Consider the following 13,000-nt stretch of genomic DNA (forward strand, 5'->3'; position numbering starts at 1 on the left):
GAACTCAGAGAGATCCGCCTGGCTCTGGAGTGCTGGGATTAAAGGCGTGTGCCACCACCACCCGGCCTAATTTTTATTAACTCTGGAAACACCAGACTTTGAAAAGTCCCAATTAAACATAATAAAAATGCTTTTGCTTAACTTTATTGGACCAATGAATACCTCATGTATGGTTGAAACCTCAATTTTTATAATCCTATTTCTATTCAGACAATCATCTGCATAGAGAAAATATTGAAGGAAATGCTTTTGTCCCGTCTAGTAGCTATTTGACACTTACTTCACATTTTGTGAGTTTTATGTTGTAGGTTCCTGGCTGACATTCTTTTCTCTGTCCTTTTCTGAAGTTGTGTTCTTGTCTAGAGTAGGGCAGAGTTTTTGCATGACATCAATTTCCTTGCCCCTGACTTCTTGATTTGCCCATGAAATGAAAATGTGTGCTTCATCAGGCTCTCTTTAAATTCTTTTCTCTGCACATTTCATTTTAATTATCTGTTGAGCCTTTTTCTCATTCTATAATACATTCTTACCTCTAACCTATAGAGACATTGGAAGTAATAAAAATCTGTCTGAAACTTTAAAAGAAAAATAATGTCTTACACCTGTAAGTTACTTTTTAATTCAGCCTTGTAATAGATACCCAGCTATAACCTCTGGCTGGTGCACTTTATTCCATGTCCTAAGGGCCACATGCCATAGCTAAACTGTCTTTAGGTCACTCTAGTGCTTCACTTCTGAAGACAATGTTATGGTATCACCATAAAACTTGGTTATTTGTGCCAGTGTGGTGGAGCACGTCTTTAATCTCAGCACTGGGAGACAGAGGCAGGCAGATCTCTGTGATTTTGAGGTCAGCCTGGTCGAGAGTTTAAGGCCAGAAAAGACAACATAATGATATACTGTCTCAAAAAAATAAATAGGTAAATAAATATGCGTTATTTCATCCTTAGAAAAAAGCAAAGAAGGTTGTTGAAAGTATAAGCCTTTTGGGGTTTCCCAGTTGGCTATGTTGTGTTTCCTTTCATTATTGCCTCCTCAGTTCAGAGATTTATTTGGATAAATGAGGCATTTACACTAAGAAATTGCATGTTTGGGCAGAATATTTAATCAGAAAATAATTGAAAGGTGTCTCTCCCAGTTATGCTCTGCCTGTAAACATTTTTTTCCTTACAGATTGGTATTTCTGAACCAGAAAACAAATTACCATGTCTCCTGCCTATTTTTAGAGTAATTACAATTGTTTTATAATAAAATAACTTTTCTTTACATCATATTTAAAGCCTTCAGCACTATCAAAAGTATACTATATTGCTCTGCTGTTGCATGATGAAAGGGATTTATTAACGATTGGAGGCTGTCTGAATAGGATAGTCTTTCTCCTGAGTAGAAATACAAAAGCAGTTCTGTATTTATTTGCCTGACCTCGGAGAGGTCAGACATTTTCTCTGTGAAATATGAAGAGAATTGGTTTTTTTTTTGTTGTTGTTGTTGTTGGTTTTGGGGTTTTGTTTGTTTGTTTGTTTGTTTAAAGGAAAAGAAAGTAGAACAAGAAAGTGAAAGGCATGGATCTGGGAAGCACAGTCCAGGGAAGGGCATGAAGGCGTGTCCAGGGTCTTGATGGAAAGGCTGGCAAACCCCCATGCAGAGGCTAGCCCTGAGTGGAGGGTCCTCAAAGGGACAGCTATTTTATATACAATCTTAGGACAAAAAAAGCATGACAACTAATTGAACCAAAAGTTATAATAGTGTTCCATTGAGAAGTTAAGAGTACCGACAAATAGGAAAAGGTGTAAGAAGAGGGCTTGGGATGATTTGGGCAGAGGGCGAGAAAACATGGGTCTGTGTGGAAGACTTTTCTGGATACCATGAATTGGAGTTGCAGCCTTGCCCTAGCTATATTGGTTAGCTGGTCTTGGGAAGAACCTGATTTGGTACCTTTAACCCTGCGCTACTGTCTACACTGCATCCTCATTAGAAAAACGAGGGTTAAACTGGGTGTCTTTAAGCCCAGCACCTGAGAGGCAGAGGCAGGCTCTGAGTTTGAGGTCAGCCTGGTCTACAGAGTGAGTTCCAGAATAGCCAGGGTTACATAGAGAAATCCTGTCTCAAAAAACAAACAGACAGACAAAAAGATGAAAAAGGAAATGAGGGTTGAAGACCGGAAGAGATGGGATTCGTCTGTGTGTTTCCTTCTTCTTTTTGGTGTGTGCTGCCATCCTTTTCACATGAACTAGCACACACGCTGTGCTGCCTCCTCTACCATTTACCTGCCTAACTCAGCTTACATGTAGAGTCAGCTGAGGGGTTGATGATAAAATGCAGATTTTACCACTAAAAGGCAATAACTTCATTTCTAAAGGTTAAATTGAATGATTCTCACAGCTTATTTTCAGCTGGTTAAATTTGGGAAGCTGAAAGTTATTCAATAAAAGAACAATCTCTAAGCCTGTGTAGAATTTTTCTTTTGCTTGAGAATTATTATTTTATTCAAGTTAAGTCATATCAACTGCTTTTGTTTCCAGGTAGGCATAAGGAGTTAATGAAACCTTTTATTTCTTTTTTTTTTTAATTCCATTTATTTGTTTGTGTGAGGAAGTTCACATGGAGCACAGCAAATGTTTGAGGGTCAAGGGACAACTTTATACCACGTGGGTCCCAGGAATTGAGCTCAGCTTGGCAGCAAACACTTTTGACCCCCTGGGCCATTTTGCCAGCCCTTTTTGCTTGTGTTTTGTTTAAGACAAGTCCCATGTAGCCCAGGCTGGCCCCAAACTCCCTATGTAGATAAAACTGGCCTTGAACTGTGGTGGAATTGTGTTCTCCAAAATATTGTGCACCCTAATAAACTTATTTGGGGTCAGAGAACAGAACAGCCACTAGATACAGAGGCCAGAAAATAGTGGCACACACGCCTTTAATCCTTGCATTCCAGAGGCAGAGATCTGCCTGGATCTCTGTGAGTTCAAGGCCACACTGGAAACAGCCAGGCGTAGTAATAAGAGCCTTTAATCCCAGGAAGTGATGGCCAGAAGCAGAAAGGCATTTAAGGCGTGAGGAGGAGGAAATAGAGCCTGGTTAAACTTTTAGGCTTTTGAGCAGCAGTTTAGCTGAGATTCATTCTGGATGAGGACTCAGAGGCTTCCAGTCTGAAAGAACAGGATCAGCTGAGGAATTGGTGAGGTGAGATGGCTGTGGCTTGTTCTGCTTCTCTGATCTTCCAGCATTCACCCCAATAACTGGCCTCAGGTTTGATTTTATTAATAAGACCTTCTAACAATTCATGCTACATTGAACTACTTGTCTCGACTTCCCACGTGCTGAGATTACAGCATGGGCCATGATTGACTCAAACTTTGTTCCTTATTTGAACAAAGCATGTCCACTCTGGTCTGTTAAAGATGGCATTTGCTCCTGCTGCTTTCTTTTAATTGCCTAAGAGTTTAAACTTTGCTATGCAACTTTGGAAAACCTAGTTAGACTGTTCCTCCTATTCTCCTAATATCTGTCTCATCTAAACCTGTTTTTTGGTTTTTTGTTTTTTTTTTTTTTGGTTTGTTTTTTTTTTTTTTTGTTTAAAAGTTTTAAAGTGCTTTAGTCAGGCGGTGGTGGCACACACCTTTAATACCAGCACTGGGGAGGCAGAGGCAGGTGGATCTCTGTGAGTTTGAGGCCAGCCTGATCTACAGAGAGAGTTCCAGGACAGGCTCCAAAGCTACACAGAGAAACCCTGTCTTAAAAAAAAAAAGTTTTAAAGTACTTTGATACATTCAGCTTTTTATTATATTAAAGTAATTCATATAAAAAATAACTACTGAGCTATTAGTTTTAAACTTGTCATTTTTCTCCTACTTAATGATAAGTTAGTTGGCTAGGGTAAAAGTTGCCTTGAATTTAATATTAAGGAAGTGCATTCTTCATATTCAGGTTATTTTTTCCTTTTAAAATTTAAAATATGTACAGCTAAAATATATTACCTTCAGCATATAATTCTGTGAGCTTTGACAAATGTGCCCCATACATACACTTTTTTCCTTTTGGAAAAAGGGTGTCCTGTATCTCAGGCTGACCTTGAGCTCATAGTGTAGCCAAAAGTGCTAGGATTATAGACCTACAAAACCATGACCAGTTTTATGTGGTCGTGGGCATGGAACCCAGGGCCTCATGCGTATTAGACAAGTACTCTACCAACCTAGCTCTATTCTCAGCCCCCTCAGTAGTCTTTGCAGAAATGTTGTGCTGTGAAATTACATATTTAGGATTCATACTTGTTCTGGCTAGTTTTATGTCAGTTTGATACAAGCTAGTATCATCAGAGGAGGGATCCTCAATTGAGAAAATGCCTCTATTAGACTGGGCTGTAGGCAAGCCTTTACAACATTTTCTTAATTAGTGGTTAATGGAGGAGGGCCCAGCCCATGTGGGACCTGGCCTGGTAGTCCTCGGTTCTATAAGAAAGTGGGTTGGAAAAAAAAAGAAAAGAAAAGAAAGCAAGTTGAGCAAGCCATGGAGAACAAACCAGTAAGCAGCACCCTTCCACAGCCTCTGCATCAGCTCCTGCCTCCAGGTTCCTGTCCTGTTGGAGTTCCTACCCTGACTTCCTTGCCTTTTGGTCATGGTGTTTCATTGCAGCAACAGAAATCCTAACTCAGAAAATACCCATTGTGTTTAAATCATTTCCACTGCAGAGTACTATTCATGTTGTGGTGTAGACAGGTTCTTTATCACAAGCTGATGAACTGTTAGGCCATTCCACATTTTAGCTGTTCATTAAAAGTCCAAAACATATTCTGAGGCATGTTGCATGGCCGACCAGGACTGTCAGGATGGTCAGTCAGCACACCACTTTGTGTGTTTTTATTCTGAACACAAAAATGAGTCTTATCTTTTTTGCTTTCACCAAGTCTTTATTTCGTTCCTCAGTATTGTACATGGGAGAAAAAAGGACATAGATTGTCAGCAGAGTCAACCAAATGAATCTTTTGTAGATGCCTGTTCTTTGTAGCACTCCTGAAATGGGTGTGTCTACAAAGTTACAAAGGATTTAGTTTGCCCTTATTTGGAAGAGAGACCATACTGGAACTAAGGTGTCTGTCTTCTCCTAGATTCAGTGGTAAGCACTCCATTCTGGCTTCTCTTGCCTTTTGTCTGTCCTTAGCTTGCAGGTTCCTTTTGGAAATTTAATTTAGCCAGTTGGCCTGCGTTCCCTCAATAACAGATGAGGGTACAGAAGTTTTAATTTCAAGAGAGCAGACTTCTGCAGCTTGGGCATCTTCTTGTAGCCTGGGCATCTACAGATGTCCTCCGAAGTCCTATTCCAGAGGTGAAGCCCAAGCCCAGACACTGCTTCTATGCGCTGACATATGGGAATCCTGGGTGATGTGATATGTCAGCTAAGCCAACAACTGGAGAGGATGTAAACTGGACATCACTTAATGAGAGATTATTGATGGCCTAGATTCAGTACCTTTAGAACAAAGTGTTGTAATTTTTGTTCTGTGAGTGTTTTTCTCCACAACTCACTCCTGTTTCCTTTATTCCTGTTAAATGTGCAGCTCGATGAAGTTTGCGCACACATACCAGAACCCCCTCACACACTCTTACTGTGAAATATTAATAACTAGCCAGAAAGGTTGGCTTCAGAGTTTTAAGTGCTTTGTGGTAACACTAGAGCTGGAATGCATTCCCAAGTGTCCTCCCCACCAGAGCCCCATTTATTTCAAGAGATTATCATGCTGTACAGTTGGCTCCTCACAGAGAATCATAAACCCATTCCAAGAATTAAAATGTCACTTGTGGCCACAGAACCAGGTGTGTGGAAGGGAGGAAGAGTGTGGAGTGATGAGTGGTGTTTTTGCCTTTCTGGTAGGGGACGTCTCTGTGATTTGTCTTTTGTGCCGCTGCAGAAGTAATTCCCCTCATTTGGACAGCCCTGCACAGATAGATAACTATGGCAGTGAATGATCACAACATTCCTTAAAATGAAAGAACACGTTTGCTTCAGTGTCCTTAGCGATTAGTTCTGATCTCCACATTCTTATCTGTATCTGCCCTCTTGTTTCACTGACTATGCATTATGATTGGTTGGCCCAGTGGGGCGCAGTAAGACAGCCAGTTCTAGATGGGAAGAAGTATTCTAAGGTAGAGAAAATACCCATGATACCTCCAAGAAGCCTCCTTGGGGACAGTGGTGTCTTCACCATTGAACTTCCTGGGTGCTGATAGAGTACATCTGTATTAACAGCTTCACCTATGTATGTGATTTGGTTTGCTTCAAGGTTATTCTTTGATGTTCATGGAAAAGTGATTGTGGTGATGAGAATTCATTGGTGAACTTCCTTATTATCAGTTCTCATTTGAGGCTTGCACATGATAATCCTGAGTGGTTACCTGGTAACTAATAGGCTTACCCTTTTCCCATTTCCCCATGCTCTTTTGAGTCTGTGATGTTTCATGTCTACCATAAGGGATTTTGGGGGGAAGATGATAGGGTTTCTTTTGCTAACATTAGGTGCATGTGAACAGCTTCATAGGACTCTCGTTTCTGTAAGTTGTATTCTTCTAGGCTACAGACGACCTGGGACTGTTTTAAGTACTGCCCTCCCAGCCCTGTCCTGTGCCTACTCTTCTAGGATTCTACTTCATCAGTTCTCCTGCCTCCAGCCATCTTTGTACCTCTCCAACCTTGGTAATTACAAAATTATTTTGAAAACATCAGTTTTAGGCCAGGTTTGGTGGCGCACACTTTTAATCCCAGCACTTGAGGAGAGGCAGGCGGATCTCTATGAGTCTGAGGCCAGCCTGGTCTACAGAGTGAGTTCAGTACAGCCAGGGCTGTTACACAGGGAAACCCTGTCTCGGACTCCCAGACACGCGGGGGGCGGGGGGGGGGGGGGGGGAGCGCATTTGTGGTCACAGAAAGGTCTTTGTTCGGTTGGTTTTATCTGGGTGTTTAAGGCAGTTTGATTTATCCTGGGCTGTCCTCCAACTCACTAGGTAGCTAAGAATAACCTCAAAGTTCTGATCCTCCTGTCTCAGCTTTCAGGGACGCAGCTTCTCAGTGTCGGGATGAATTACAGTATGTATCACCACTCCCAGTTTGTATGGTCCTGGGGATTGTACCCAGGGCAAGCAAGATGGGTCTTCTGTAGCCAAGAATAACCCTGGACTCCTGATTTCCTGCCTCCTTCTCCCAAGTACTATGATTATGTATGTACCACCATGTCCAACCCACAGGAAAGTACTTTTTACAGAAGAGTTGCAGGCCAGCTGTTGGTAGCGATTTTGTGTAACCACAGAAAGGTCTGGTGGAAGGCTGGGGAAGTGGCTTAGCGAGTAACGGCCACTTGACCACAAGTCTGATGACCTGAGTTCAGTCTCCAGAACCCACATAGTGAAAGGAGAGAACCAACTCCTGATAGATATTCTTTGACCTCCACGCGCATGTTGTGACATATATATACATACAGTAAATACATGTTTCCACATTTGAAAGATTGGGCCTGATCCAGAAGAGGGCGGAATTAAGACGTGTCTATATCCTTTGACTCTCTCTAAGGAATGTCCAGCCTTTCTTGGGTCATTCTGATTCCTGTTGCTCTGAATTTGAGGTATAGATATTAACTGCTTTGAAATGAAGTTACCTGGGCACATTTGTTGCATCATTACTTTCTCAATTTCAAGGTGTATTGAGGAGGCAGAAACATTCCTTAAAGAGATGCCATCCACAATAGCAGGTTAAACGTGGCTAATGCAACCTTAAATTAGCTCTTCTAAGAGGACAGAAAAATGCTTGTGCATGGCTTGTGGTGAAGCACAGGTAATGGGAAAACTAGCAGTGCAACAAAGAGGAAATTCTTCTGCCCAGAAATACAGTTGCTGCTTTATTTGTTTACACCAGTGGAGGAGAATATTGGTGTAGATAACAGAGAACCCTACCTGTTTTATCTGCTTGGATCCTCAAAGCCTGGAGCCAGTATTGTAGCAGGGAGCCACGGCAGGAGCTTCCCAGCCCTTTTATGAGGAAACTGTCACATAGAAAACCCGAGCATGAGAGCCTAGCCATCTAAGCAGAAGTATTCGATATGCCTTGGAATGAGCATTCTGTGTTACACATCTCAGAATTATCCTGAGATCTTTAATGTCTGTTTTTAAGAACAAACTTGGGGCTACATTTTTCTACAGAAATCTTTGATATTACCAAATTTGAGTGAGCTGTGCTTCTGTGTTATTGGAAAAGGAGTAAAACTATCATGTTAGTGACCTCTCTGAACTTTACCACTGTATTAGCCTTAAGATCTGTTGGTGTCTTCAGCTTCACAGGAGAGTGGAAACTGGTCTCTGGTATATTTTATTTCTTATAATCAAATTTTATCTTGTTTACCTTTTAGTTAACTTTCTCTTATTAACCCTAAAAATGGCTGTGAGACTCAAAACACTTTTCCATGTTTGCATGAGTTTCTCTGAAAGGCAACTAACCTAACCACATTCAGTCCATTTTATTGTAATATACTCTGGATTTCTAAAATAAATAATTTCTACATCTAATTTATCAGGGGGTGACTTAATGGCTGCATCACCTGAGGAGAGTTACCAATATTCTTTACTATTCTTTTTATCTGAGTCACTGAAATAAATGGTCTCAAGAATTTTCATATTGAAAAAGAGCATGCTAAGCAGAGAGGTGCTTGCCATAACAAGAAAAGACAGATACCGTCCTGTGGCTGTGAGTGAGATTCGAAAGAGCTGACATCTCTTGGTTATTACAGTCAGGTTAATTGACTTCATATGATCCTTTCATTCTTAAAATGCTGTCAACTTGGACGCAGTCTCCATTCTTCCTCCTAATGGGTGTTCCATGCCGATCCATCTCCTCACTAAGCCTTTGAATCCTTGCCTCAAGAACATGGGCACTCACTCCATATCTTATTTTGTAATTTTGCATCTAGAAGTAAACATGGTAAGCTTTTAAAGTTTCATGCCTTCAGTTTTCATTGTTGACTTTCACTTCTAATCTCTGCCAGAGTCAGTAGCATGCCTTTCTCTCTCTCTCTCATCTTTCCATATTGTCATTTTTGGAGTCAGTCTGGTAGACATAAGTGGAGTCAAGGCCATCTATGGATTTCATTGCATAGAGAACAGTCAGGTCGCTTGAGTCCCCTTGATGGTTCTTGAATGAGCATCTCCCTGATAAAGCAGGAGTGTTTTTGCCCTGCTCCTTGGCCTTAGCAAAAGGGGGAGGGCAAGGACACAGCCTCCTTGTTAGCATTAACATTGAAGGCCTGTGTGTATCAGTCCTATGAGCTGCTGCTTTTTTTTTTTCTCCCAAGTATAGTCAAAAAACAGTGATGAGCAAAAGTCTATTTCTGGAAAAATGTAGATAACTCCAGGTTTGGAGGAAGACTTTTCAGTGATAACTGGTTTGCCTCATGATTTGCAATAATCAATTTGATAATTGTTGTTGACTTACTGGCTCAGCTCATGAATAATGCCCCAGATTTAGACTAGTATGGCAAAAGGATTTGAATCAGGTAGTGCTTTTGTCCCTTGGACCATTTGTCTTGCTTGACTGTTCTGGACTTCAGCCAACTGCCAGAAAGGCATTTTGCTTGCTGTATGTGTATAGTAGAATATGTGTCACTTAAGTGTTCACTAGGGGAGTTTCCAGCCCACTACAGCTCATTGTTAGCTTACCTTTTTTACCATTGTGCTATTAGAAAGACTGAGAATGGATGACTGTCTCTCCTTTTCTCTAAGAATCTGTTTGAAGGGAGGATGGATCTCATTACTATAAATATTGTTTTCATCACAGCCTACCTTGCTGATTCTGAATGAGAGCAGCACCTTTGCCTGCTGTGGAAACTCTGTAATACTTGATGACTTGTTAAATTTTTATTATTGTATGTACATTAATTTAGATACAATAGCTCTGTTGCTAGGAGAAGCATCAGAAAGGAAGAGCTTGGCTGAGTGCAGACTGCCTGTGTGGCAGAAGTCAGGAAAGTCTGCAGAACTTGCTGTCCTCAGAGGGAGTTTGTAGTTCTGCTGGCTGGGCTGAAAACCTCGGAAATTCTCAAATCCAGCCACTATTCCCCAGCATATGTGATGTGATATTTTGATGCTTGCTTACTCTATCATCTGTTTAATTAGCTTGAGAGACTGAAAGGATTTGAAAGCTCTTAGCACCACTGTGGTCAAGAGCTCTGAGACTCAAAATGTTCATGTTTGGTACTCTTGAGAGCAGAATGCATGGACTTGTGTTGATGCATTAAAACTGTTGGAAAAATACTAGATGATTCTATGTGGGCTTTTTTTAAATTTCTATAATTACGTATGCTGATGTGATGTAGTCTTTGTCTTCATGGAATACATCCTATTATTATACATTTCCCTGGGTAGGAGAGTATCCCCCGACACACACACACACACACACACACACACGCCTCTTGAAAATGCATATGAGGCAAGAATAGTTGTGCTGATGTACAGAGAAGGCCAGGTTCTGGACAAGGTTAAGAAACCAGGAAGTTTGGAGTCTTATACAACCTGTTTACAGTTGAAGATAGACTAATACTTGTGGCTTCCTGAGCAAGGATTATAGGAGTATGTGACATTGCCTGAACACCACTGTTTTGTTTTGTTTTGAAAGAAATTTAAAGGTTTAGTTAGTTGCCATAGAAGGATAGTATTAGTTTTTGACCTCAGTTTCACCTTAGGAGAAAACAAACTCTTCGTCCTGCACCAGAGCAGGAGTGGACTCAGTTTCCAAGCATTCACTCCTTTATATAGACAGTGAGTGCTTAGTTACTGTACAGAAGGGAGCACTGAGCCAATGAGAATGTTCTGGGAACTGTTGTTTGACACTATTTATTCTAAAAAGGTCACATGAGCAGCACATCTGTGCCATATCTTCAAAAATTACAGATTCTTACGTGGTTATTTGCTTACTTTCCTCTGGACTTTTTATCCTCAACCAAAGACAAAGGAACCTGTATTTGTATCCACTGCTCCCCAGTGATTATTTCCTTCTTTTCTCCATCAGGACACCCAGAAAGCAAAGCAGTTCCTGCCCTTTCTTCAGCGGGCAGGCCGTTCTGAGGCTGTGGTGGAATATGTCTTCAGTGGCTCTCGCCTCAAGCTCTATTTGCCTAAGGAGACCTGCCTCATCACCTTCCTGCTGGCAGGTGAGTCTGTGCCGCAAGTGACCCTTCCCTGTTCTTCCTCCATCCCACCAAACACAGGCCTTTGGAGCATGGTTTGAAAGACAGCACAGAACTAACTTATCCTACTTAAATGGATGGGGTAGAAAACAAATACTAGAATTCTCATAGTTGGCATCAGCCATTTAAGGTCATCTGCTCCTGCCATGTCAGTAGTAGGCAGGCCTCAGGAGCTGAGCTGCCCTGTCCTTGGAGTTCCTCAAGAGATGCCTCTTGATTCTTTTTTATTCAAATGTCATCAGGATCCCAGTCCTCTAGGAAAACCTAGCCAAGACACTGCTTTTCACAGGCTCCTGTGTCTGCAGTATTTCTTGTTGACTGAGGGTGACATGCTGGACAAGCCTTCCTCCTTCCTTTGCTGTCTAATCATTCAGCTCTCCTAGCCTGCCTTGCTGGCTTGCTCAGTGTTTTCCCAGCCAGCGAGACTGTGTGAATTGTGCTCTTTGAACAACTTACATTTATGTATTCAGGGAATAAACTGCTTCATTTCTTTGCTGCTGGCCAATAATAAAGATATTTATTTCTAGTCAGCCCTTACAGAAACCGTGGTCTTTGAAGGAAGGCTGTCATTTCCTCCTCCCACCCCTCACACACATTCATCCACTCACAAAGGACACACACCGTTGTGCTCCCCAGATGCACGTTGCCTTTTCTGTTACTGTCCTGTTGCCTCAGCACTTCAGTTGAATTCTTGAATAGAATTTGCTGTGGTTGAAGAGAAGCAGGAGCCTTGCTTTCTATCTGTCCGCTACCAGATTCCCTTGGCCCCTTTTTCCTGGAAGGCACTGAGAACTTCTCATCTGTACAAGGGGCTCCCTTAGGCCCCAACTAAAAGGGCTGAGTTATGTGCAGTAAACCACTCCCTCAACACCCGACTATGCAGCTCACTGCTTCTCCTTGACTGTCCTTCACAAGGCACCTCACCAAACTCCTACCAGTTTGATGGTAGCCACCCAGCTCTGTAGGTTTCCTGAAAGGCCCAAGTGAAGTGTGACTCCGTGCTCAGGGGCAATTGTGGAGAGGAGGCTTGCATCAAATCCACACCTGACTGGAGGGCCCAACTTGTGTTTCTGCTGATGGCAGTTGTAGTCAAGGGAAAGCTGCAGGGTGGTGCAAGTCTGATCCTACGGTCGCTTTTTGCCCTCTTCTTAAGATTTCTGTAGCTGAAAGATTTCTTGGCTGTGAATTCTTGTTATGGGGTTTAAGGTATATATATATATATATATTCAGCTCATTCTCTGCTCTACCCAAAAACCAAAAGAAGCCTCTTGGCAGTGTGGAGTTTAGTCCATGGTGAAAAATAGAAAAGGTCTGATTGTTTCCCAGAAACCTGACCTCAGATCCATAGAGGAAAAAAAACACTGGCTTCTAAACTCAGCTCCTTCGATGGAGCCAGCTCAAGGTTTGTGCGTGGTAGGAGAGTTCCTGCAGGATGCTGTTTGTTAAACCTTGCTTAGAAGGAAGCCATGTTAACTGCCTGACTCTGCGTCATCCAGTTCCTCTGTATACTTGGCATTATCCTAATCATCATTGTTCCAAGACATTGTCTAACTTAACTTTCAACCTGAAAGGTAGATTACACAGCAGCAAATACATGCTAAGAAATATAATCACAGACATTCAGGAGGTAGATAGTCTAGACTGCACTTTTGTTTAAGGTGAGTGCAGCGGAGAAAGTCAAGTGTCCTAGGCTTGAGCCTCAGAGTTGATTATGAAGGCCATAGTCAAAGCCAACACAGTGATGGGAACTGGTTAGATGGATGGGTAATTGGTTTGGCCTTGTG

General features: G+C 41.8%; 1 protein-coding gene across 1 annotated transcript in view; it reads left to right on the plus strand.

The window, feature by feature from the left end:
• Positions 1 to 13,000, plus strand: part of Snd1 (staphylococcal nuclease and tudor domain containing 1) — a 421,942-nt gene that overhangs the window by 260,850 nt on the left and 148,092 nt on the right. The window contains exon 15 of the mRNA XM_052719698.1: positions 11,039 to 11,180. Coding sequence (XP_052575658.1) covers positions 11,039 to 11,180 — 142 coding nt within the window. The remainder of the gene's footprint in view (positions 1 to 11,038; positions 11,181 to 13,000) is intronic.

This window comes from Peromyscus californicus, unplaced genomic scaffold (genome assembly GCF_007827085.1).
Source record: "Peromyscus californicus insignis strain IS unplaced genomic scaffold, ASM782708v3 Scaffold_6__1_contigs__length_162567912, whole genome shotgun sequence".
NCBI lineage: Eukaryota > Metazoa > Chordata > Mammalia > Rodentia > Cricetidae > Peromyscus > Peromyscus californicus.